Below are 26021 nucleotides of genomic sequence, written 5' to 3'. Positions count from 1 at the left end.
ACACTCACAATCTGAACAGCAAAGCTGTAATCTATTCTGTGTTTAGTTTCTACAGTTTCAAGGAAAGTTAAGGATTAATAATTGTAAAATATGAACTCTTTCTCTCCCCACTGATGCTGCCTGATCTTCAGCAAATGCAGCTATTGGTTTTGTTTTTTGACCAGTGCTTTTCCACCACCTCCCTCTCCTGTGACAACATGGAAATCAATCTTGCAACACATGACAATATGTTATGCCTCCTCCAACAACGAACCATCCAACCAGTCCCTGTTCCCATATCCGAATCCTCACCAAGACATGGAATCTTCCCTGAAGCATCATGCAGTCAGAAATGAACACAATACTTCTGTTAAGCACTCACTTGGACTTCCTTGCAAGTTTAGCCTCAAATTTTCATTAATAATACATGAATGAAACTTAAGATTCCCTCTTTTTTATTTCAAAACAAATGAAGAAGGGTTCTCAATTGGCAAGACGCAAAAGAGCTGAATAAACTCATCAGGTCATGCAGCATCTGTAGGAAGTAAAGGGTAACTAACATTTTGGGTCTGAGCCCTTCATCAAGGTATAAGCAAAAAGCAGGCAAGTGCCTGAATACAAAAGTGGGGGGAGGTGGGGAGGAGGGAGGAAGGGCCAGGAGAGGAGCACGGGCTTACAAGTAAGAGGTCGAAGAGGAACGAAAAATAAAAAGCTGAGAAATGATGGGGGCGGGGGTAGCTTTGAATGGAGAGGGAAGGGAGCTGGAGGAAAGGAGGCAGAGGGATAGGGAAAGAGAGACTTGGGGGAGGGACCTAACAGAAACTGGAGAAGTCGAAGTCTGTTTGGAGAGTGCCCAGACGGAATATTAGGTGTTGTTCCTCTAATTTGCAGAACTCAGAACCTGCAATAATGGAATCAAGTTCAAGGGCTAAACAAACTATTTCACACAAATGCACAACAGTTCTCTGTACCTGAATCTGATGAATGTGGCCGGTGTTGAGTGTGTCGAAGGGGTAGAAGTGGCTGTGATGGTGAAAATGTTGGACTTGCATTGCTAAAAAAGAGATTTTTCCTAAATGAGACCATGCATTGTCTAGATAGAAGCAAAGCATTTTCAGTTCATTCATTGCATTTTATACATTCTAAAACAGCAGCAAGTCTTGTCTCAAGTCTGCAAATTTGTGCCTGACAAAATGATAATTAAATAATAAAGTATCCTGCCAACTTACTAACTCAGTCACCAACCCCAATGCTGTGACTGGCTCCTTAAAGGAGTGGGAATTTGTTGGTACTGCATGCAAATCAACAACATGGCCATGCTGCGCACCAACATTTTAAGTTCTTGCTCTACCTTGAAAGATTATCTGGTGTTTTGAAGAACAAATACTGTGTATCAGAGGGACAGACTGTGGTAAGTACCATTCAATGTATTTAAATGTGCATTTGTGATTCACACCCAGATGCATGTTTTGCAGTAGGCATACCATATCTGATGGCCATGAATATGCCTGATAATAAAGGTTGTACCTCTCTAATCCGGCACTCTGTTGTCTGGCAACTTCGTGGTCTGGCATATTTTGAATCTGCTACTATTGGTTGGTGGATCTGTCACCAGGGTGACACTAGTAGTAGTGCAAATGTTCCAAAATCTGCAAATGCTGCTGATGGTTCTTAGTGCAACCTGGTACACAAGATGGCCAACAAACTCAGTGACCGTGCAGGGGCCAATGGCCTTCGTCCCAGGTGACAATGTGACCGGCAGAAAAACAATGAGCAATGGTGGGAACGCTGACTAATCCAAGGCCGGCACTGCTGTGATGTCAATCCTGTCATCATCAGCTGAGAATATAAGCGGAGCTGTCAGTGCAATAAATTAGTGTTTGACTTCGACTTCTCGGGTGTGTGTCATACTTTCCACACTTCATACGCTACATTGGTGACCCTAGCAGGTCCAACCGGCAGTTGGACCTGAAGATGACTGGCCAGGTGGCTCTTCACGTGGTTTCGTTGAAGCTGCCAAAGTTCTGGGCAGCCACATATGTGGGTTGAACAGGCTGAGGCCCAGTTCCACTTTCGAAGTATCACTGTCAGTGTCACACGTTACAACCACATGGTGTGTTCGCTCGACCAGGACACGGCAGCAAAGGTCATCGACTTCCTGTGGCAGCCTCTGGAGCAAGGTAAATATCATGCCCTCAGGAAGCTATTAACCCACACCTTCGGGCTCTCACGAGCATGCCGCCTGATTGCTGCATATGGACAGTTTGGGGGGCAGGATCCAATCCACCCTCATGAGAAAAATGCTCGCCCTTGCTGAGGGACACAGGCCTTGCCTGATCTTTGATAAGATTTTCCTGGAGCAGCTGCCCGAGAATATTTGACTTTTGCTCTCTGATGTAGACTCCAGCGACCCCAGGAAAGTTGCAGCCTGGGAGGATGCGCTCTGGAGAGCGAAGAAAGAAAATGGCGCCTCAGTGGAACTAATTGCTAGGCCCCCACACAGCCAGCAACAAGGCCACAGCAAATGGAGTGGACCTGTTACGATCCCAGATGATCAAAAAATCCAGCAGCAATAGATATTCACCAAGACAAATGGTTTCTTAAACAAAAGTTGCTTTTAATTATCTTTAAACATGAAAACAGAATCACACTTTCACTTAACTAACCTTACTTAACCCCCTTCTAATTCTAAGTGCACATGTGTGTAATGTGTGTGTAAGTTCAGAAAAGTTCTTTGGTTCACAGTCCAATCTCACTTCTCATTCCTCCAAGTTCACTGGTTGCAGGCAATTCTTATACTGTACACAGAATTTAACATTTATAAAGTTCACCAGGCTTTGGTACTTGAAAGGTAAATGGTTACCTCTCAGGAAGGTTCTTGTCAGTTTTCAGAGAGAGATTTGTTGTTCCAGGACATCCACAACTGATGTCAGTATCTTGCTGACAAAACTTTCTCCTTCAAGGTTCTCCAGATGAAAATCTCTTCCATTTAGGTCACCACAGAGTTCCTTTTTGTTTCTCTTATTCCAAGTGAAACATTAGACAGCTAGTCCTCTCCACTTGCATGAACCACATGGGCTTTGACCAGACCGTCATCCAAATGGGACTTTCCACTAGCTTGCCAGCTTGTCCTGTTCCAGTCCCAGCTGCTTCTGCTGGCTGTAACACTGTAGAAAAAGTCTCTCTCTCTCTCAAGAGAGAAAGCCTGTTTGACTCTCTCTGCTTGAAAAACCACAACCCTCTTAGAACAGCAAGTTCTCTTCCACACAATCTGTGGCTCCAACAAGATCTTTCATCTGTTGCCTTTTGTAAACAACAATCCATTAGTGAAGTCTCTTGAGCACTCTCCAAAGCTCTTTCAAAAGCTGTGGAGCCGATCTGTCTAGCTTTGGGTAATGTTCCAGTATTTCAAATAAGATCAGTTTTAAAGTGTTTGTATGTAACCTACTCCACAAACCTTTCCCAGTTTATCTCCCAAAAACATATCTATATACTCTGTCACAGACCCCCCCCGAACTAATGGTATTGCTATTATCATCAGCAATGGGGTGCTTGGGCCTGTCAATGCTGCTCACCCTGAGCGGTTCAGGGAAATGCCATGGCCAACTGTCATTAATGGCTGCAGCGGTTGACCAACATGACAGCCTCCTCCACATGTGGGACTCTGTCAGGAAGACTTTTCCTCGTTGACACTGGCACCAAAATAAGTGTCCTTCCCCCACCTCGGCCTACGACACCTGAAACGGCAAGCTAGGCCCAGCACTGAGGGCAGCAAACAGCACCACCATACGAACCTTCGGCACCCATACCGTCCCCTTCCACTTTGGCAGCAATCGGTTCGCACGGACATTCATAATTGCGGCTGTGGTGCAACTGCTCCAGGATCAGACGTCCTGTGAGCCCGCTGCCTGCTGGTGGACCTTAAAGGGTTGCATTTGGTGCACACCAGGACCTTTCAAACAATGCCCCTGGGGGAAGCCAAGTTACCTGCTCCCCCCACCCCCCCAACTCCATTACTTTGTCCGACAAAGCATCCTTAATCATGCCGCCAGTTTTCCTCCACCAAACCAAAGCACAGGGTAAGGCACCACATTCTCACCTATTTCATGCCAGGTCGCACTGCCTTCCCGTCGAACTCACCCTTGCCAAGGGGGAGTTTAAATAAATGAAAGAGCTGGAGATAGTGCGGTGTTCTGACAGCCCCTGGGTCTCCCCCCTGCACATAGTACCGAAGGCAGCAGAAGGGTGGAGGCCATGTGGTGACATTCGCCACCTCAACGAGGCAACCACACCTGACAAGTTCCCCATGCACCATATCCAATACTTTACTGCTAACTTACAAGAGGCATAGGTATTTTGAAAAGTTGACCTCATCAGGGGCTATCATCACATCCTGGTCCTTCCCAATGACATCCCTAAAACTGCCATCATTCCCCTTTTGGACTCTCCAAATTTCTGAGAATGCCCTTCGGTCTTAAGAATGCGAATGGGATCTCCCATTCGTGTTCATCTATTTGGATGATATTCTCATCACCAGCCACAATAACACGGAACACGCAGTCCATGTAAGATGACTGTGCGCCTAGTTGCAGGAATTCAGACTATAAATGCTGCTAAGTGTCAGTTCACATTGGAAAAGATCGACTTCATGGGGCATCAGATCAACAGGCAAAGAGTGAAACCCCTGCCCGAAAAGGTAGAAGTTGTTTGGCGTTTCGCCAAGCTCCTCACAGTGAAGGGGTTGCAAGAATTCACCAGTAACTTTTATCACTGATTCATACTGGCAGTGGCTTGTATCAGGTGCCCCCTTTTTGCACTCATGGCGGGAAAAGGTAAGGACATTACCTGGGCCAATGAAGCCTCAGAGGTGTTCCAGAAGGCCAAGGACACATTGGACAACACCACTCTTCTCGTACATCCCAGGCCAGAGGTGCCAATCACTCTCACAGTAGACACCTCCAGCACAGTAATAGGGGTGTACTGGAGCAATTCAGCAAGGGGCAATAACAGCCCTTGGCCTTCTTTAGCAGGTACCTCCAGCCACTCAAACTCAAATACAGCACTTTTGACTGGGAGATATTGGCGCTGTACCGGGCAGAAAGGCACTTCAGGTAGTTTTTGGAAGGCAGACAATTCAGGGTCTTCACGGACCATAAACCGTTAACCTTTGCCTTCCACAAAGTGTCTGACCCAAGGTTGGCCAGATAACACCGACACATCTCATACGTGTCTGAGTTCACCAAGGACATCCAACACATCACGGGTAAGACCAACATGGTGGCCGACGCATTGTCCCGTCCTGTGATCGAGTCCATCCAAGCCCTTTCCCAGGGAATAGACTATTCCATCCTAGCCAGGGCACAGCAGGAAGACCCTGAGATTCCGCATACAGAACAGTAGTTTCCAGGTTCAGGCTGGAGGATGTCGCCATTAACCCTGGTGTTCAGACACTCCTCTGTAACATCTCCACAGACAAACCCCGCTCCATCATGCCAGCAGCATGGAGATGGCAGGTTTTTGGCACGGTGCACAACCTGGCGCACCCAGCCATCAGAAATTCTGTAAAAATGGTGGGCAGTAGGTTCATCTGGCACGACCTCCAGAAACAGGTCAGTCAGTTGGCCAAGACCTGCACACTCTGCCAGACAACCAAAGTGCAGACTCAACCCCCGAATGTCAAGGTACCCTCCTAGACTTTGGAGCCAGTGTTCATATTGGCATTGTAGGGCTGTAGGACAAGATATCTCCTCACCATGATTGACTGCTCCATGAGAAGGCCGGAAGTGGTCCTGCTGGCCTACACAACCACCGAGGACTGTGTCAGGGCACTGATTAATAGCTGGGTGTCGAGATTTGGAGTCCTGGAACATGTGACCTCCAATAGATGTACACAGTTTACTTTCGAACTCTGGGAGGCACTGGCCAATTTGCTGGGAACCCAGCTCCACCATTCAATGGCTTACCACCCTCAGGCCAACGGGTTGTTGGAGTGGTTCCTCAGGCACCTAAAGGTGGCCTTGATGACTCGACTCTATCAAACTGGGCAGACAAGCTACCCTGGGTCCTCCTGGGGATCTGCAGCATGCCAAAAGAGTCTTCAAAGCCTCAGCAGCTTAAATGGTGTACAACGCAATGTTGGTGATACCAGGGGAGTTCTTGCCCACCGGCAAGGAACCAGAAAACCCGATGGTCTCATTGACTATGCTGAAGGAAAGACTGGGCACTCTAGCACCTCCACAGCCTCTGCCGCATGGCTAGGCCAAGTTCTATAGCCACAAAGACTTTGAGACCTGTAAGTACATTTTCATTTGGGGTGGGGGGGGGGGGACGACACGGCGGACACCTCTGCAATGGCCATACAAGGGCCTATATAAAGTGGCCAGACACAACTGGTTGACATGTGTGCTGGATATCAATGGTAAAGAAGAGACTTTCACCATCAACCTCCACACATATCTGGACATTAGCCAATCGGTCTTCACTCAGCACCACAATGCAAAGGTAGACCACTAAAAACAGTGAACAATGCTCCGATCACCGGTTATTGGGGGGTATGGGAGGTCGTGTAGCGGCCCACTAACTGGGGCATGACCCAGTACACAAGATAGCCAATGAACATGACAACTGCATAGACCCTGTGAGGGCCAATGACCTTTAACAATCTGCATGGCAGGAAAACAAGGAGTAATGTCAGGAATGCTGACCGATCTGAGGCTGGCGTTGCTGTGACATCTCTTCTGTTGTTAGCAGCTGGGAGAGAATATAAGCAGAATTGCCAGTGCAATAAATCAGTCTTCGACTTCGACTTCTTGGGTGTGTGTCATTCTTTCCACACTTCGCAGTAGCATGCACACCCTTTGGCAGCATTTGAAATGCCCTCTTTCTTTTTCCCTTTCTTGGTTGCACAGTTTAAAGTTAAGTTCTGAATTCACCCAGCTTCAAACTTTACATCACTGAGACACCACAGAGACCTGGATTGGCCTCAAGGCAGAACTTTAGGTAAATTGCATGACTCAAGTTTTAATAGAAATGTCTAACCCGTCATCCAGTTCAGAGGATCGACCCAAGGGCACAAAGTGATGCAAAGAGTGGAGAAGCTGCAAGTTGATGGTCAGCAAATTTAATTTACTTTAATATACGGTCAGTATATTTAATTACTGTTTTCTGGCATTTTCTGTGGTCCAGCAATGACCAGGTCCCAATGTCACCGGATTAATGAGGATTAATCCAAGCCATACCAGTCTGGAGTGTTGGACCTAACAGAGGAGGTTTCCAACACTAACCAAATGACAATCACTACAGCAAGTGCACTTTCATGTTATTTGTTGGGACTTTATAAAGATTAATCTTCAGCAGCGTGGACTCGATGCTGTCGACCTCTGCCATCTCGAGTACCTGGATGGGTACCTGGATGGGTACCTGGATGGGTCACGTCTCCAGAATGGAAGACCATCGCCTTCCCAAGATCGTATTATATGGCGAGCTCTCCACTGGCCACCGTGACAGAGGTGCACCAAAGAAAAGGTACAAGGACTGCCTAAAGAAATCTCTTGGTGCCTGCCACATTGACCACCGCCAGTGGGCTGATAACGCCTCAAACCGTGCATCTTGGCGCCTCACAGTTTGGCGGGCAGCAGCCTCCTTTGAAGAAGACCGCAGAGCCCACCTCACTGACAAAAGGCAAAGGAGGAAAAACCCAACACCCAACCCCAACCAACCAATTTTCCCTTGCAACCGCTGCAATCGTGTCTGCCTGTCCCGCATCGGACTGGTCAGCCACAAACGAGCCTGCAGCTGACGTGGACTTTTTACCCCCTCCATAAATCTTCGTCCGCGAAGCCAAGCCAAAGACAAAAAAAGAAAGAAGACATAAAGATTAATGTTTTGTCCTCCTAACAAACTATAGGTTCCTCCTTCCACATTTTGCTTTATAATATATTGATCTAGTCACAGCTATCCATAATCACTCATGCATTCTAGATTAATTTCTCAAATTTAGAAGTGTAAAATGCAGAGAATAGCAAAAATATTCTGACAATTAGTCACATGTCAGGAAGCATAAGAACCAAAGAACAGGAATAGGACATCTGACTGACGAGCCTGCTTGCCATTCAATGTCGTAATAATTCACAGCTGATCTGCCCGTGAACCTAGCCCCACTTAGCCATCTGTTTGCCCGTTATCAAACTTATTCAGAAATGCACTGGCATTAGCCAATTTGAAAGACAGATGGTGATTTTTTTTTACAAATGAAAGCAAAAGATGGAAGGAAGAACCATCAGTTTGAAGGAAAGTCTCCAGTGCAGCCAAAGCTATGGGATAGGAAGCGCATGGTTTGGGTCAGGGACCAAATTGCATATTTGTCTTGAGAGATGAAGTGGTCTTTCAAGTTTCTTTGATGACATAAAAGGGTTATTCAGGAATTCTAATCAATTTCTGTGCCTCTCCCAGGAGATTTGGTTGGTGTTGGGAACCTCTGATATGATGCCTAAGAATTCAGGTTTGTAAGGGATCGGTTTGAGTACTGGCAAGCATCTTCCTGATGTGCCCACTACAATAAAAGTGCAATTACATTGGCAAGAGACACCTCTATGGATCACAATGTGGGATCGTCAGAGTGTCTGTGAAATAAATTGTTGAGCTGGAGCCAAGTTTTGAGCATAATACCCATGATGGGTTCATAAAATGTGTTCTTTAAGACAAAACTATTTCAATGAAGCTATGAATGGAAAAGAATCCAAATAAAAAAATGTTGCTCACTTGTTGTATCAGCTTTTTGCCTATTGAATCATCTACAGGAATTCAACTCCTTTATTTAAGAGTACACACTATGAAATTAGTCTGAGTGCACAACATTTGACTTGTCAATCCCGCTGAACCAATTTGATCTAGTGAAAACCTACTTCAATGATTTATTTTATTTTCTGTTGGAGATAATGTGTGCTGAAATAATTCAGCCAAATACTACCTGCATTCAAATTCAGATTTGGGAGAAGTTTCCATGAAGCTTTTTCTCATAGCATTAGATATTGGGAAAGCAGCAGGTACATTCCTTGTTGCGTGAAGTGGCTCTGCAAAGAATGAAGTTACACCATTAATATTTGCAAAGTATAAACAGTAACATTATGATCAGATGAACTTCAGAACCTTTAGATCAAGGACAAATGAAATGAATACATTGATGATCAGTATGTATGCCTTGCTATGAAAGTTACAATTAAAAATCTTATTTCTTCACATATATTTTATTGCACAACAAAATCTTCATCATGGTTTAACCCTCCACTTACTTAACTCGTATAGTATTGCATGTGTATTCAGTATATCTATTTCATTAACAAATTTGTCAATGAAAAGGGTTTAAATTGAAAATGCTCATTCTGTAATATTTACATGATGGATATTTCTTCACAGCTTTTTCAGTTGTTAATTTTGAACTAAAACAGAGTGGTCAGAAAATGTGATCGTTTTGACAGTGATATTTTTCCAGGAAATATCAATGGCATAGCAAAACTAGAAAAGCCAAGTGCAACTATCCCAGTTAAACTATAGTAGGTTGAAAAGAACATTTATACTATTAGATATTCTATACACTACACAAAATCTTCAGAGAATGTGAACTGGAACCACCGCCACTGATGTGACATATAATAACATCACACACTTCATGCAAAAATTCACCTTCCGACTGATGAGCCAATCTGGGCTGAACAAAAGAGGGCTTCACGACCTCAAACCACCAGAACAGCTCTGCCATAAATACCAAGTAGTTATTCTGCAAAGAAAAAAAAGATTGAAACTCAATGGACTTCAGATCGTTTCATCTTAATTTAGTCATTACACTTTTTTGTTCAAGCAGATCCCTTCAGTGGCTGTGTATTTCAGACCCCAAGCATCACTGCATACAGAATCTGAGTTCTTCATGTTCTTTGCCCAGCACCCTTCTTTTAATGTCTTCTAGTTTTTGACCCACCCCCCACCCCACAAGTGGGAACAGTATATGTGATCTATCCAGACCATTTCTGATTTTAAATATCTCCATCATATCCCCATTCAATTTCTTCCATTCTTACAGCTTCTCCAGTCAATCTACAAACTCCCTCATCCATTGAATCGTTCCAGTAAATTTCTGCAACCAAGGACATCCCATCTTTCCTAATGCATGATGCCCCAAAACACACAATATTCCATGTGGTAGAAACAAGATTTGATACAGGTTTCTTATGACTTACTTGATATTCTGATACTCTGTGCTATATTTTAAAATTTGCTTTTTGAGCCCTAATCAATTTCCTTTGAAGGGCTGGAAACATGCCTTTCAGGTTTAAAATGTTTTGTATTTTCGTGGGCTCAAGAAGGTTTGACGTGTATCAGAAAAGTGATAAAAGCTGACTACATTTTTTAGTAAATCAAGCTCAAATATTTACTTGGGGTTTTTTTCTGATCCCTTTTAATTGGTGAACCCATTGTGCCCCTGTAGTTCATTAATCCAATTTTACAGGTATCTTCATAACTGCTATTGTCCTGACAAATGCCCATTAACCTGGATTGCGGATACCCAAAACACATAACATTTTCAGCATTATCTAATGAAATTATGTTTGATTCATAACAAAACCATCCAACTCATCTGGCTACAGTAGAATATTACTAGATCAGTCTGCTTTAATGGAGAAGATCTGAAATCCTCATTATACTTTTACTGTCCTCATTCTGTTTCTCGGTAGATTTTCAAGATGGGAGGGACACCTTTTCAGCACGTCACCCCATGTGCTCTCAGAAACCGAACCATGGCAATAAATAAGGTTAGCTGATTGCTCTATTAACAACCACATAGAGACCAGTACTACAAAATAAGCAAGATTTCCTGTGCACAAGTAATTAGTTAAGATTTTAAAAATTTAGTTACAGCACATACCGATACAGTGACTCCTCTTTCAAGATCACCCAGGGAGGAGAATCATTGTCCCAACATCTAGCCAGTAGGGATCTTGCAAATTTAAATGGAATTTCCTCTCATTTTTCTAAACTCAGGTGAATAAGGTTCTGATTTCTCCTCAAACAAAAGTCCTGCCTTTTTGAGGTACTTCTTTAGAACATCACCTGCATTGTAATTCGCCCATCGTTATTGAATGAAGATCTACCGGTACCAATTCCTGAAGAGGGCGCACAAAATCTGTAAACCGGTGCGGACTCGAAAGGCCAACATGGCCTGTTTCCACTCCGTAAATGGTTATATGGTTATATATGGTTATATCTGTTGCAGTTTGTCTCCATCTATCAAGCTCATTTTAAAGGTCAGCTTTCACAGCACTTCAGATAAAGACATCTCTCTTTTTTTTCTTGATGATTGAGCAGTCACTTTTAGGACTCTAATCACTTTGTCTTGATTGTTTCTATCTTAAGGAATAGTGGACTAAAATATTATATGTGAAGAATATCACTACAAACAACCACTGCAGGAAGAAGCAAACATTAACTCATCTTTTGAAGGTTAAATTTGTCATAAATCACACACATTATCTGCCACCAGTCAGGACACAAACTTCCTGTGGTTAACAAAAATAAAAGAAATGACAAAGTAATAAATTCTTTGTGAATCCGGGTTTGAACACATCTCTGTAAGTCGTTTGTATGTTTTCCTCCGCGTCTATGTGGGTTTCCTCTGGGCGCTCTGGTTTCCTCCCACCCTTCAAAATTTATGTAGGTTAATTTGGACTTAAATGGACAGAATCGGCTACTACCATGTTATAAATAAAATTTAAAATTTAAATTTATCCAATGCTTGGTGAAGGATGGGCATATGAATGTTAAGAAAAAAAGTTAAGAGTTATGGGCTGTGAGGTTGGAAAAGGGTTACATTGATAGTTGATATATAAAGGTTGGAACAATATTGTGGTTCGAAGGGTCAGTATTGTACTGTTCTATCTTCTACAATACAGTACATCCTCAAAATAAATATGCCTTTCTTTATTTAAAATGATAAATATGTATTATTATGTATTAAAAATCACATTAAAAAATAAAATTCAAAGGAGGAAACTATTTCTATTTATAATCCATCAAAACAGAAGCAAAATGTTTGACTTCACTTTGTGCACATATGGAGCTCATTTAGAACAGTGTACAATGGGGAATCACTTGAAGCATGGTCTAGAAACTGATCTTATCTAGACAATGACTGATTCCTGGATGTGCACACATAAATAGATACTTTTGTTCATAGAAATTAAGATGGGCTTGATACTGACTTCACGAATATGAGGACCCATGGGGAGTAAATCGGTGAAAAATGAGGAGTCTGTATACCCTCCCCAAATGGATGGGCACCATCCATGACACAGAGGTTGACTATGCAATGACCATACAAAATCCCTTATGAAACAAGGTGTAAGGAAGCCACAAGCATCTGATGTTTGCTGAAAGACCCCACACAGTTTTATGTGCTTTTCTTCACGAAAAAATATCCAACTGTCACCAGAATTTAAGAGCCTAAGTAACCAGACTGGTCCTTTGCTTTACTCTAGAATTACTTGGGTGATTGTGAGAAAGGCAAAGATCTAAGTTTGCTGCTAACTCCAAGGTAAGTGGCCTGTATACTCGGAGATTGTAGAGAAGTGTCGATAAAGTTAGCAAGAGGATGAAATTGTGGTTGATACAATTTAATGCAAGGTTATCTACTTGATATTTAGAAAGATGAAAATACTTCAAATCTGTAGTTAATCATGAATAATTAGAACAAAAACAATAAAAAAAATGTCAAAACCAAGGTTGATACCGAGAAATAATGCATTTACACAGCATTCTGGAGCAATGTGTTATGCAATGAACTATGAAATCTGTGCCTAGATATGGAATACAAATGAAAAATCATTGCTCACTCATTGTAGCATATTAAAACAGTTGTAATTTTGGAGATATAATTTCCCTTGGAATAGTTCAGTTGCCAGCATTTAAAAATCAAATTGTGTTTGAAATGGCAAACACTGATTGCTGAGACAAATAACAAATGCTACCTCACAGCATTTATTAGGCAATGCAAAGATCTGCTAGCCACTGTTCATTAGAGCTCCAAAGGTGGCTGCTTCAACATCAGCAAATACTTCATCAGGAGGTGTATCTTTGACAATACAATGTAGAGAGGATACTGGCAGCTCTGAATGAGGTAAGGAATTTACAGCGAAAACAACTGGAGAAGTAATAGATCTATTTTGAGTTGAGGGATGCAGGCAGCTAATCCGGCAGGGTTGTCTCCAGAGGCCCTGAGATATGATGGCAAGAGTATTAAAGGACACTTTCCCAAGGGGAGGGATCAGTATAGGAATAATTTTAATGATATGATCAGAGTTGTTAAGGTGAGACTTCTTGTTCAAGCTACTCAGAAAAGTTTTTTTACTTTCTCCATTCCGTTTCCCACATGGAATAACAACACTGCTGCAACCATGCTGACTAGTGACAACAAAGGTTCACAGGGAGACCACAAAACATGGACCACTTCTCACATCTCGGTTGCCACCTTTCAGTGAAGGCATACAATCATGATGCATTTCCCCGCTGCTTCCAAACCACTAGTACTGACCGCCTTTGGTCAACTGAAGAAAAGGCCTCAGTCTGACACTAAATTTCTTTCATACCACTTAATCATGCTCTCATGCCAAGGACTGTCGCAGGCTCAAACTATGTAAAATTTATGTCGCTGGGCCCAGCTCAAGAGCTCCATGCCAGAACAGATTCACAGTTGAATGGTGAGTGATCCAACATGAATACACAGTCAGTGACATTTCCACTGTGCAACAGAATTCTTTGCCTTCCTTTACGCTCTTGGCACTTGGATTATTGATAGGGCACAGATAATACACAATCAATTTTACAGAGAATATAGAACAATACAGCATAGTACAGGCTCTTCGTCCCACGATGTTGTGTGACCTATGTAAATCTACTCCACAACAATCTAATCCTTCCCTACCTCACACACATAATCCTATATCTTTCTTACATCCATGTCCTGATCTGAGAGACCTTTAAATGTACTAGCTGTGGCAACTTATTTTTACTGAAAACTTCTTCAGCAATGGTCAGTCTTTGCATTTTTTCCTAGTTCCTCGTGAAGCAAAGGCACCTGGATGAAGTCTGACAGAAGTCGAGATGAAATATATTATGAATTAGATCAATATCTACTGGAATAATTAATCACCTTACTCTCTCATCCTCCCCCACCCGAAGGTTAGACTCCTTGGATGCAATGCCACAGGATATTTATAATTCAATGTTATTTCATATATCATACTAATTAACTAACTACCCAGAACTTTCTGAACTACTTCCTTATCTACATTCAGGCATTAAGACAATTATTTAATTTAAAGTAAATAAATATATATGAATCATAGTGCAGGATTTCAGTGCTGGAGGTTTTCTCCGACAGGATATCATGGTTTGGAACAGGATTTCATAAAGCTCGAAAAGCAAATGTAGAATGGAAATTTATTCTCTTTCCACATCACTGAATGGTGTTCTCATACTCATGAAGGGAACACCAGGTCCAAATCACTTCAATGTTACGTGGCTGGTCATATCTCAATCGATCCACATCAGAGCAGATTCACTATCAAATAGTGAAGCTCCAATGTGAATACAGTCAGTGACATTTCAATGTAGTGAACATAAGAAACAGGAGTAGGAACAGATCAGTCAGTCCTCATGCCTGCTCTACCATTCAAGAAGATGATTGCTTTACCAGTCTTGACCTCCACACTCTTTCCTGCTCTCTCTCCACCAACTTTTTTTAATAGTTTATTTAAAAAATTTGACTATACATGCAGTCAATTACAAAATTAAAAATTACAAGTACAAATATTAATCCAACATTTACTCCATGATGGTTATGCCCCAACCCTCAACCACCCAAGAAAAAAAGCCCAAAGAATAGATATAAAGAAAAAGTAAGAAAAGGAGAAAAAGAAAAGAAAGAAAAGAAAAGAAAGCAGAATGGATTGCTGAAAAGTGCCAGACACTCCACGGATCACAAATCGATGTTCTATTTAATTTTCTTTGGAGAAGATCAAAACAGGTCTCGAGGGTTAGGGAGAACACAACTAAAAATTTACATCTGAAAATTGTAAATATGATGCCAAACTTGTCAAAATATGTCGCACTTATTTTTTAAGTTAGAGGTAATTTTCTCAAGGGGAATACAACTATGTATTACTTTATTCCAACGTGCCATACCTAGATGTCAATCAGACTTACAAGCAACTGCATTACATTTTCTAGCCACTGCCAGTGCAATTTTAACAAATTCTCTTTGATATTTAGATTGTTTCAATTTAGATCTTATCCTTGTAATATTACCCAGTAAGAATAATTCTGTTTTTTTTTTAAATTTTATTCCTGTAATCTGCTCTAAGAAATTTCCTAGATTGACCCAAAAAGGTCTCACTTTAGAAACTAACTTCGATGAATGTAAAAAAGTTCCTACCTCTTTGCCACATTGGTCTGATAAGTTCGAATTTAATTTATTTAATTTCTGTGGTGTGAGATCCAAAAAATTAGACTGTACTAATTTATATCTTGCATTTATTGCATTAGTCATACTATCCTGGCATAGTTCAGACCAGGTTTCCTCATCTATTCTTACTTTAAGTCTGATTCCCATCTCTGCCTGGACTTATGAACCCCACCCCCCGTTATATTGCTAAAGTAAATTTCTTTGTATTTCCCTTTCGAATCAAAGTCTCCACATCATTTCAATTTGGTAAAAACATTGTTGGGCCCAATCTATCCATGAGATAAGCTCTTATTTGAATCTCTCCACAAACTTGATTCCATTCTAGTTCAAATGTTTCTCATTCCCCACCTTTCATATATTCAATGACTCTGCCACCACATCTCATGAAGAAGAAATTTCTCCCCATCTCACTAAGTAGCAGCCCCTTATTTTGAAACGATGCCCCCAGTTCTAAATATCTCAACTAGGGGTAACATCCTCTTGTAACCCATTTTGTTGGCCCTATGTGCTTTTATCTAGTGCATCAGTAGGAAGGAATTAGACTCATCGAACATCAATAATGCAACCCAAAGACTGTATTTATGCTATTCCTCTTTCAGGAATAGTGGCAAAGCTGAACTTTTCATATTTTCCATTGTACCAATGGAGTAAGGGGAATAATAGCACTAAATGAAAATTACTCATGTGTTTTATAGCCTTATATACAAAGACTGTTATTAGCATGTCAGACAACTAATTTTCCTTACATTACTGCCCTGGGAGCTGACAATTCAATTGTTGGAAATGAAGCATCGTCAGTTTTACCTTAATGGATGAAGATGCATAGAGCATATCTTCTAGAAGGAAGTGGCAGCACTGGTTCAGGTAATCTTCACAAAATTCCTGAATCAATTGCAGATTATACAAGCCATCAGCCAATGACATGGTCTCCTTCAAGCATATATCTGGAAAAAAAATTACACATTGATCAATTACACATTACTTTTTCTATTAGGCAAGAATGGAAAGAATCCCTTCTGGAATAAACAAATAAAAAGTGACTTTCAATACACTGGCTATGATGTTGTGCAACCTTAGGACAAGCTAAAGCATCCACAGCACCACAAGAATCACGTCCACACTAACTTTCCACATTATTTCAGTTGTTTTTAAACAAAATTGGATTGTGCATTAAAAAAACTGAGGTTCAATCTGAAGACCTTCCAAAGCATTTTTTAAGGTTCAGTTGTTTTCATTTATTTCGTTGACAAATGTATAACTGGAGGGGAACCAAAACCATGGCAGGTTGATTATATGGATCTACTTGGTAGGGTTTAAATGAGTCTCGCTGAGGATGGGAGTGACTTAAAGTAGTCATGTGGTAAATGAGAAAGTTGCGGCAAATATAGAGATTAAGGCCTGCTCATGACAGGACAGGGAGCAAGGAAGATCTGAAAGATGAAGCAGCATTTATTTTAATGCCAGAGTTTGACAGGATAAGTAGATGGGCTCAAGGCACAAAAAGGCAAATGTGGATGATAATATGATAGGACAGCAATGACAGCAAACTGGTTGAGAGGTGAGTAGCACTGGCAGCTCAATGTTCTGGGATGTTACAGGCGTAATAGAAGTAAAGGTAATATAGGATTTTTTATTGAAATGGAAATGATGCATTTTTTATTTTGGAGAACAATCCTTGGAGAGGATATTCATGGGGGATTGGCTAGTGAGGCTATTTGGCCAAAACTTAGAAATAAGAGTGATCACTTTGATGGAGTTGTACTACAGGTCCCCAAATAGTTTGTGGGAACTAGAATGCGCAGGGAGATCACAAAATGCTGAGGCATAATAGAGATGAAATACCAGGTGATTTTAACTTCCTGAATATGTCTGGCACAGCATAGAACGAAGTGAATAGATGGAGCAGAATTTGTTACCGGCAAGTGCGTCGTGTAAAAGGGAGAGCAACACTCACCCTTCTTTAAAGAAACAAGGCTCGGAAAGTGGCTGAAGTGTAGGTGAGGGAGTTCATTGGACCATTTGTTTCACATTGGTTATGAAAAAAGATACAGCTGGTGCACAAGTTAAAGTCCTAACTTGGGAGAAGGCTACATTTTAATGGAATTAGAAACTTGTAAAGGTCAATTGGGAGAGTCCATAAGCAGGTAAAGGGATATCTGGATAGTGGGAGGCATTTAATAGTGAGAAAGGGTTCAGGACCAATATAGATCTGTTAAAGGATTGGGGAGTCCTGGCTGATGACAGCTTCTGCAATCTCCTAGACAGACAGTGATGTAATTGGGGCAAATGCATGGAGACCAACAGGGTTCACTTTGGGGAGTTGTGGCTGAAGATCTAAAGTAGGATCCAACTCCACCTGAGTGGCTGTGGATGTAAGGTTTGGATTGTAAATCTTAACTTCCCCACTTGCAAAACAAAAGTTTTGCACTTCTGAACCAAAGCAATGAAACTCTTACCATGTAATGGAATCAGCCGATCTCGCTTACACACTTCTGTGCAATGTGATACAAGTATAGTGTCCAATTCTTTCAATGCAATTAAATGTCTGAACTACAATATTCTGCTAACAGTGCAAAGGAAAGTTCCTCATTTGAATTTTGTTTAAAAGTGCATCTTAGACTCTTGGAGTAGGAGCTGAGCTCTTGATGGAACTGACAAGTCAAAATTCTTGTGATCACAAGTGCTTTTCTTCACGATAATGATCAATTAACACCCATTGAAATAAGAGAATTGAAGTAAGCAATGTTCCGGCTGACTCCCACCCATGTTGGGTTTCAAATTAATCTGTTGCAGGTCAGCAGGATAATGAGCCAAACTCAAAAACAAAGCCTCACCTTCGATTCGGATAACGTCAGGGCAGTAAAAATGGATTAGTGCAGCTAATGCACAACCATCTGTGGTGTCCTTCAACAAATTCTCTACTGGTGGGATGCAAGGCAGTTGTTTGGGAAGCGTTTGATCTTTCCTGTAGCGAGCCTATCACCAAACAGAGGGTTTAGACAAATGAATGACACTGCAAAAAAGCAGACACTTCAAATAAAAAATGCACTTTCCCTTTTTTCCCCCAAATTAACCAGATTTATTACAAACAATGTTCATGCAACTCATATACTTGTCATATGGCACAACAAATCAAATGTATTTTCTCCAGCATTTATCACTTATTATAGAATCTTTTCTGGCATTAATAAAATGCATAGTGTAATGAAAGAACTTTGCAAACACAAGCAGGAGTGGCTAAGTGGCTGCATCTGCCTGTCTGACATTTTTTGCAACTGCCCCCATACCTGTTTATGCCATTAATATATAATAAATAACGTATATTAATATATACCGTAATATATATTATTTACAAACTTAACGATCTTTTGGCTATGCTGAATTCAGCATATCTCTCTCAGGGAGAGAATTTCAAAGATTTACTATTCTCCAAATGAAAATATTTTATTTTATTGGTTTTGAACAGCTGATCTCAATATTTGAAACTATACCTGGTTTTAGACATCTGCAAACATGGTAAACCACATCTAAACTGTCAAGCCCCTCAAGAATGTTGTACCTTTCTATAAGATTGTCTCTTATCCTATTAAACTCTCGATAGTATTCATCCAGTTTGATAAATCTCTCTTTCTACGCCAAACCTAGAATCAATCTGGTGAATCTTCAAAACATCCTTCCGTAGAATATGGTGACCAAATCAGCATTCCAGAAGCAGTCTCGCCACTGCTCTCTCATAAGAACGAGACATGGGGCACACATAATTTAAATGTCTTTTCTTTTTAAAATATTAACATATAAGCATACATAATAAATGGCAATTATATAATGAATCAATTGTATACAAGTAAATACAATCAAAAGGGAGAAAATACATGCAACTACATTAATAGTTACTTATCTCCATCTAGTAATAAACAATGAATGCAACCATGTCAGACCCATTTATTAGACTGTTATACTAAAATAATAAAGATAAAAAAAGGAAAAGAAACAAGACAAAAAAACTAAAAACAAATGGACTAAATTAATCTATTCCCCTCCTTCTAATCAAGGTTACCTTTTTTGTAACTGAGAGAGAAAAAAAATCAATAATGATGTAGAATCACTGGTGACCCCTGGAGAACGGACAAAGAATTACTGTAACATAATAATTATTGACTCTTTCAATTATAAAAAAAAGTTCTAAGAATGAGTCCCATAACTTCATAAATTGAAACTTTCTATTTTATTATATCTGATTTTCTCTAATCTTAAATAGGACATTACATCATATAACCACTGCATATGAGTAGGGGATGAATCTCCTTTCCATTTCAATAAAATATCTGGCTATAAACTAATAAAAGCTAAGACTTTTTCCTAAGATGCTAATAGAGATTCATCTAAGTCACAAGAAAAACCAAACAGAGCAATTAGTGGCCAGGGTTCCAAGTTAATCTTGAAAATTGTTGATAGAGTTTGATAAATCTCATATTTAATATGATCATATAGTTCCAATTTAACTCACTTGTACAGATTGCCACTTTCTTATTGGTATATATTATTGTGTTGGCTTACTTTTACATCTGGCAATATGTCTCTACACTTGTTTCCTAACTGTCTTGCAGTAAGGCTAAGGTAATATATGCTCTTCTTTGCTGTATTGTGCATCACCTTTCAGTGATTAATATACAGTTCACTCAGGTCCCTCTGAATATTAATATTTCAGTTCTCATTATTTCAAAAATATTCTACCTTTCTTTTTTTTACTGCCCATCTGGATGGCCTCATATTTGTTCACATTAAATTCCATCTTCCCATTCATTTGTCTGTACAGTAATTCCCAGAGGCCTCACAGCATCCTTTTCATGGCCAACACTGCCACCTAGTGGGCATCAACAATACTGGTATCATTGCCAAACTGGATCTCATTCAAAACTAGGTGTGGACTGTGAGAAGCTGGCAGAAAGACTCCAAGGGGAGAAGAGAATTTGGATTTAGTCAAATGATACGGCCTCTAATGTGAATCATCATCATTGAGAGGCCGGTCATAGTTTACTTATATATGCCCCATTGTACAATCCAATGTTCTGACTGCTGGTTACAATAGCCAAAACAGAAAGTATTTTTAAAAAATGCATCAGCACATTGGGCAATAAACTGAGTACTCTACTCTCATACATGACAGATTGAATAAGAAACATTAAAGTCTTATGTAGAGGAAGCAGGAATTCAATATCTGAACTTCAAAAAAGAAATACAACATGCTCAGTAAAACAAATGAAGCCTTTAAATTGTTTGCACTTGTTTATTGCGAACATGACAATGAGTTTCTTTCATTAATCACTCAATGTCCCATTTGGTCAACTGCTATAAATACATAATCAATTCAGAAAGCCAGAATCATGAACCATTTTTGCATACAGTGACAAGGAGAACTCGGACTGTGCAAAGGCTTACTTTTTATGGCATCTGGTTAATTCTCTTGTCCCCATTATGGATTGGAATGAGCCAGCTCTATTATGTGCATGCTGGGAAATGATCTAAACAATTTTCCAACTGCCTGTTCCTTACTAGAAACAAATTAGGTTGTTGGAGGTCACTACAATGCTGGTTTTCTCAGGATCAATAATCAGTTGTGCAAGGTAAAGAAATCACTGTTCATTATTTCTTAACATGTCTTTCCAACAATAGTCTTGGGTAATGCATGTAATTGCATGCAAATATATTTAAGGCGTATTGTTTAGTAATCCAATTAACAAGGCAATATACTTCCTTCACCTCAAAGACCACATGTAAGCAGTTTGAGACAAAAAGGTTATTGGCAGAAACCCAATCTGACATCAGGATATTGTCCATGTTCTGAAATTCATAATTGAGCAATAGAAAGTGACCAAAATCACTGTAACTGCACTTCAAAATGTTAAGAAAAATTAATGCAATCTTGATTGAAATGTACTTTTTATGACATAATGAGGATTTTTCAATGTCTGCAACAATAAATTAAGGTTCTTAAAATTTGGAATCCACGTGGACGTCTGCAATTGGCTTATTCAATCCTAACGAAGGAAGCGCAGTAGATTTGGTTGGCAAGGCACTGTACTCAGTGGTGCACCTATGACCACATGTTCACACAATTTTCATTGTAAATTATTCATTGGAAATTGTGTCTGCAACTACTAATTTCTCAAAATACATTTGGTTAAAGTAAAGTGATGCAGACCCATTCAATAATCTAAGAAAAATGAAACACATCATAATGAACTTGAAGTATAATGGGAAGGGATAAAACATTTTAAGAAGTTTTTTAATAAAATGATCTATCTTTATTTAATTTGCCACATTGAATTTTTAATATAATCTCTGACAATATTATCTCTGTGGGGAATTATTTATTATTAAAATCATGTGGATTATATTTGTAACTTTAGCATGCAAGGGGGTCTGAAATATATAGCCTTGTTTACACCAGCATATGAATTTACATTTGTGAAAGGAAAATAAGCAGAAAACAGACATGAGCAAACCTGAAATTAAATTTCAATCTTAAATGTCTTTGATAATTGTTCAAGTTGCCCTTGGTCAGCCACTTTCAATCAAAGTTCCAACATTGAATTACAATATGTGAATTGACAGGCAAGGAGATGGAAATGCACCACACATTAAAAAAAAAATGATATTGAATATTTAATTATATCCCACTAACATCTATTTTTCAAGAACTGAGCCCAAAACATTAAATAGTAGAGCCCTTTGGCTGACCATGTTGCCAATCTAATCCCATCTGCCTGCACCTGGTTGGTATCTTTTCTGAGTACCTTTTAATGTTGCTATAGTATCTGCTTCCACCTCCCTCGACAGTGCATTCCAGTCACCATTCTCCATTCTGCAATAAAAAATAGTACCATCTACTCTTCCTCACACTTAAAACTGTGTGCTCTCATATTTGACATTTACACCCTGAAGAAAAAAAACTGACTCATAAACCTTCTATACTCCCATTATATCACTCTTCATGCTCCAATGTTCTCAAGAAAACATTTCAAGTTTATCTAACCTCTCCTTATAGTGAATGCACTCCAATCCAGGCAACCTCCTGAAAAACAATGGCAGCACTGCCCCTAATGCAGACCTGGGAGAGTGAGGAGCAGAGACACAGTGCTGTTCCACAGGGTCCTACTGCCGATCTGATGCTGATGGTTTCGAACATGCTTTCAATGGTCTGTTGAATGAGCCGATAGTGTTTTTTTAAAAAATCCTGCAACTGTGGAAGTCTCTGCCACAAGGGGTTGCAGACCCGAGGGGAGCAGGGTACTAGAAATTGGAACACTCCCCTTTGAATAGGAGAAGCATGGGAGACGACCATAGGGCAGTGGACCAACGAGGGGCTCAGCAGCTGAAGGACACATAAAGACTTCAGGTTGTTGGCGATGTGGTCAAAAGACTCACAAAGGCTGTGGGCTGCTGGCAACTTGTGAACAAAGGACTCACACCAGGCTGCAAGCTGGCTCATGGGAACCAGGTATCAGAACTGGGATTCGGGAGGGGATTGTGGGCATGGGCTCCCAAAATGCCTCACGCACTGAAGGCTGCCTGATTATATTGGAGGTTTGGACCTGGAACTCTTGCTGCCAACGGATTGAACAGGAGCCTGTGTGGCTACAGATGGACTGGAGGCGAATCCAGGGACACTCAGTGTCTTTGAAGGGATTTTATTTTACTTCTCTTTCTCTTAAAGTTAGGGGAGCCGGGCAATATTCACGGTGACTCTTTGCCTTACGGCGGAGAAAAGTTGAAGTACATCGTGTAAATTACATTTTTATTTATTATTACATGTCAATAAAAGGAACCTTGCAAAGGAAACATGAATCCTGGTGAACCTCTTCTCCACCCTTTCCAAAACATACAGACCCTTCCTGTGATGTAATGACCAGATCTGCATACAATATCCCAAATGTGGCTGCACCAAAGTTTTATTCAGCTGCAATTCCCAGCTTTAATACTCAGTGCCCCAACTGTGACAAGCAAGCATACCATAAGCTCCCTTTACCACCATATCCAGTTGCGCGGTTACTTTCAAGTAGCTGTGGACATTGATGCTCCCAAGGAATCTGTCATTTACTGTACACTTTATTCTTGTATTGAACCTCCAAAAATGCATCACCCCACACCTAAATTCCATCTTAGTAGATTCTTGCTAAATTCGAAAATATCTATGTTATTTCAATTTAAAATGAGTAAGAAATGTAATTGTGAAGAACAGTTCAATCCAATGTTTACTGAAATGATCTGTGCCCTGCAGGAACTCTTGTTGGAAACTTTTTTGTTTCAGTGTTGCTCTCCATCCTCTCTTGGCTCAAACACATCACCAGGCTATTTCCCATCAACAATACAGGCACATAATATACTACACGTGGTTTGTTTCTACAAACTATTTGCTGGGGATCAATAGAGGAGTAAAAGATGATAAAATAGTTCCCAAGGAGAATTTCCATATTCCAACCAATATTTTCTATCTAATACACAAAAAATCTTGACAGCAGATTTTCACATAACAAGTTCTGTGGAATGAGGCAAACTGTCACAGAATCTCAAATTAAATGTTCTCTTCTCTACAACCTGTTCCTGAAGGTAACTTGTCATTTGACCATCCTTGGCTTTAACGGACAAAAAAATACTTCTGTGCCACCTGCCCCACTTTTCCTCACATGACAAGATATAGTCAAAACATCCTACAAAGCAGTGGTGATAATCAATTAATGATAATGAAACCCTTTGTAAAAATCGAGCAATTTCTAATTCATAACATTCTGAGGAGACAAGCCACGGCATGAAGGGAAAACAGGAATGATTTCCAGTACAAATAGCTGAGGATAACAACAGATGGGGAAGACAGCAGGTCAACCATGGCTGGAGTTTATGCACAAAATGAGGAAAGTGCAGGACAGGCAAGTACCAAAAAGAAAGAAAATTGTGAATGGATAAATGAGACAATTGTGGCTGTCGAGGGAAGTTAAAGCCAAAGTAAAAGCATAAGAGATGGGATACAAGGAAGCAAAAATTAGTGGGAAGAGAGAGGACTGGGAAACTTTTAAAAAGTTTGAGAAGACAATCAAGAGGTTATTAGGAAGGAAACAATGAATTTTGAAAAGAGTAATATCAACGAGGACATTAAAAGCTTTTAAAAATATATAAAGAGTAAAAGAGTTGCCAAAATAAACATAGGATCAACAGAAAGTGATGATGTAGTGGGAGTCAAGGGAGATGGCAGAGGAAATGAATGAATATTTTGCATCAGTCTTCACTGTGGACGACATCAGTAGCATACCAGACTCTCATTGCTCTTTCAGAAGAGAAGTGAGTGTGGTTAGGATCACGAGAGAGAAGGTACTTGGGAGGCCAAATGGTCCAAGGGTAAATGTCTCACGGACTGAATGGAATCTACCCTCAGGCTCTGAAGGAAGCAGCAATTGAGATTCTGGAGGTGTTGGTAATGATCTTCCAGGAAGCAATGGAGTTGGCATGGTTCCGTTAGATTGGTCACTCTGTTGTTGAAGAAGGGAGCGAGGCAACAGAAAGGAAATTATAAACATATTTGGCCTTCGTCAGTGGCTGGGAAACTGTTGAAGTCATTGTCAAGGATGAGGTTACAGAATACCTGAAAAGATAGGCCCAAGTCAGCATGGCTTCCTCAAAGAAAAATCATGCCTGACAAACCTGTTGCAATTTTTTGTAACTAATCATAAGTAGGATGGACAAGGGAGAGGCAGTGATTGCCATGTATTTGGACTTTCAAAATGCCTTCAGCAAGGTGGTGGCACTGTGTATATTCAAGAGGGAAATGTTTGTGTGTACTTTGGTCAATATGGTTCATAGTGTGAAAAATAAAAAAAATTAAAAAAAACAAGGTCTCAAATGTATGGCTGCTCAAAAAGAAGCTCATGGAATTACTGGAGGAAAACTAGCATGGCTAGAGTATTGGGCCTGGTCAGCAGAAAACAGAGAGTAGGAAGAAAGGGATCCAGTTACCAGTGGTGTTCTGCAGGAGTTGGAGTGGGGGCAACTTCTTTTTTCATGTTGTATATAAATGATTTGTGTCTACATTTGCAGTTGCTACTAAAATAAGTAGTAGGGAAGATGTTTCTGAAAATACTGAAAGGCTGCAGAGAGACTTGGATGGATTAGGAGACTGGGCAAAGAGCTGGCAGATGAAATACAATGTTGGTAGAAGAAATATAGACTATTATTTAGATGGGGAGAAAATTCAAAATTCTGAGGTGCAAAGTATATGAGGAATGACTGTCGGCCCTTAGTCTGTACTTGTTGGAGTACAGAAGGATGAAGGGGGACCTCAGAAGCATTTCGAATGTTGAAAGGCCTCGACAGAGTAGATGTGGCAAGGATGTTTCCCATGGTAGGGGAGTTCGGACAAGAGGGCATAACTTCAGGATAAAAGGGCATCAATTTAAAACAGAGATGTGGTAAAATTACTTTAGTGAGAGGTTCGTGAGTCTGTGGACTTTGTTGCTACAGGCAGCTGTGGAAGTGAGGT

The 26021-nt window shown here is 40.4% G+C and overlaps 1 protein-coding gene across 4 annotated transcripts in view; it reads right to left on the bottom strand.

The window, feature by feature from the left end:
• Positions 1 to 26021, bottom strand: part of camsap2a (calmodulin regulated spectrin-associated protein family, member 2a) — a 213574-nt gene that overhangs the window by 49187 nt on the left and 138366 nt on the right. For all 4 annotated transcript variants that reach the window (XM_069937939.1, XM_069937940.1, XM_069937941.1 and 1 more), the window contains exons 5-9: positions 18325 to 18466; positions 16295 to 16434; positions 9661 to 9754; positions 8948 to 9050; positions 951 to 1033 (exon numbers count right to left, since the gene is read on the bottom strand). In XM_069937939.1, coding sequence (XP_069794040.1) covers positions 951 to 1033; positions 8948 to 9050; positions 9661 to 9754; positions 16295 to 16434; positions 18325 to 18466 — 562 coding nt within the window. The remainder of the gene's footprint in view (positions 1 to 950; positions 1034 to 8947; positions 9051 to 9660; positions 9755 to 16294; positions 16435 to 18324; positions 18467 to 26021) is intronic.

Source organism: Narcine bancroftii, chromosome 5 (assembly GCF_036971445.1).
Source record: "Narcine bancroftii isolate sNarBan1 chromosome 5, sNarBan1.hap1, whole genome shotgun sequence".
Taxonomy (NCBI): Eukaryota; Metazoa; Chordata; class Chondrichthyes; order Torpediniformes; family Narcinidae; genus Narcine; species Narcine bancroftii.
This window is presented reverse-complemented; position numbering and strand designations above follow the sequence as displayed.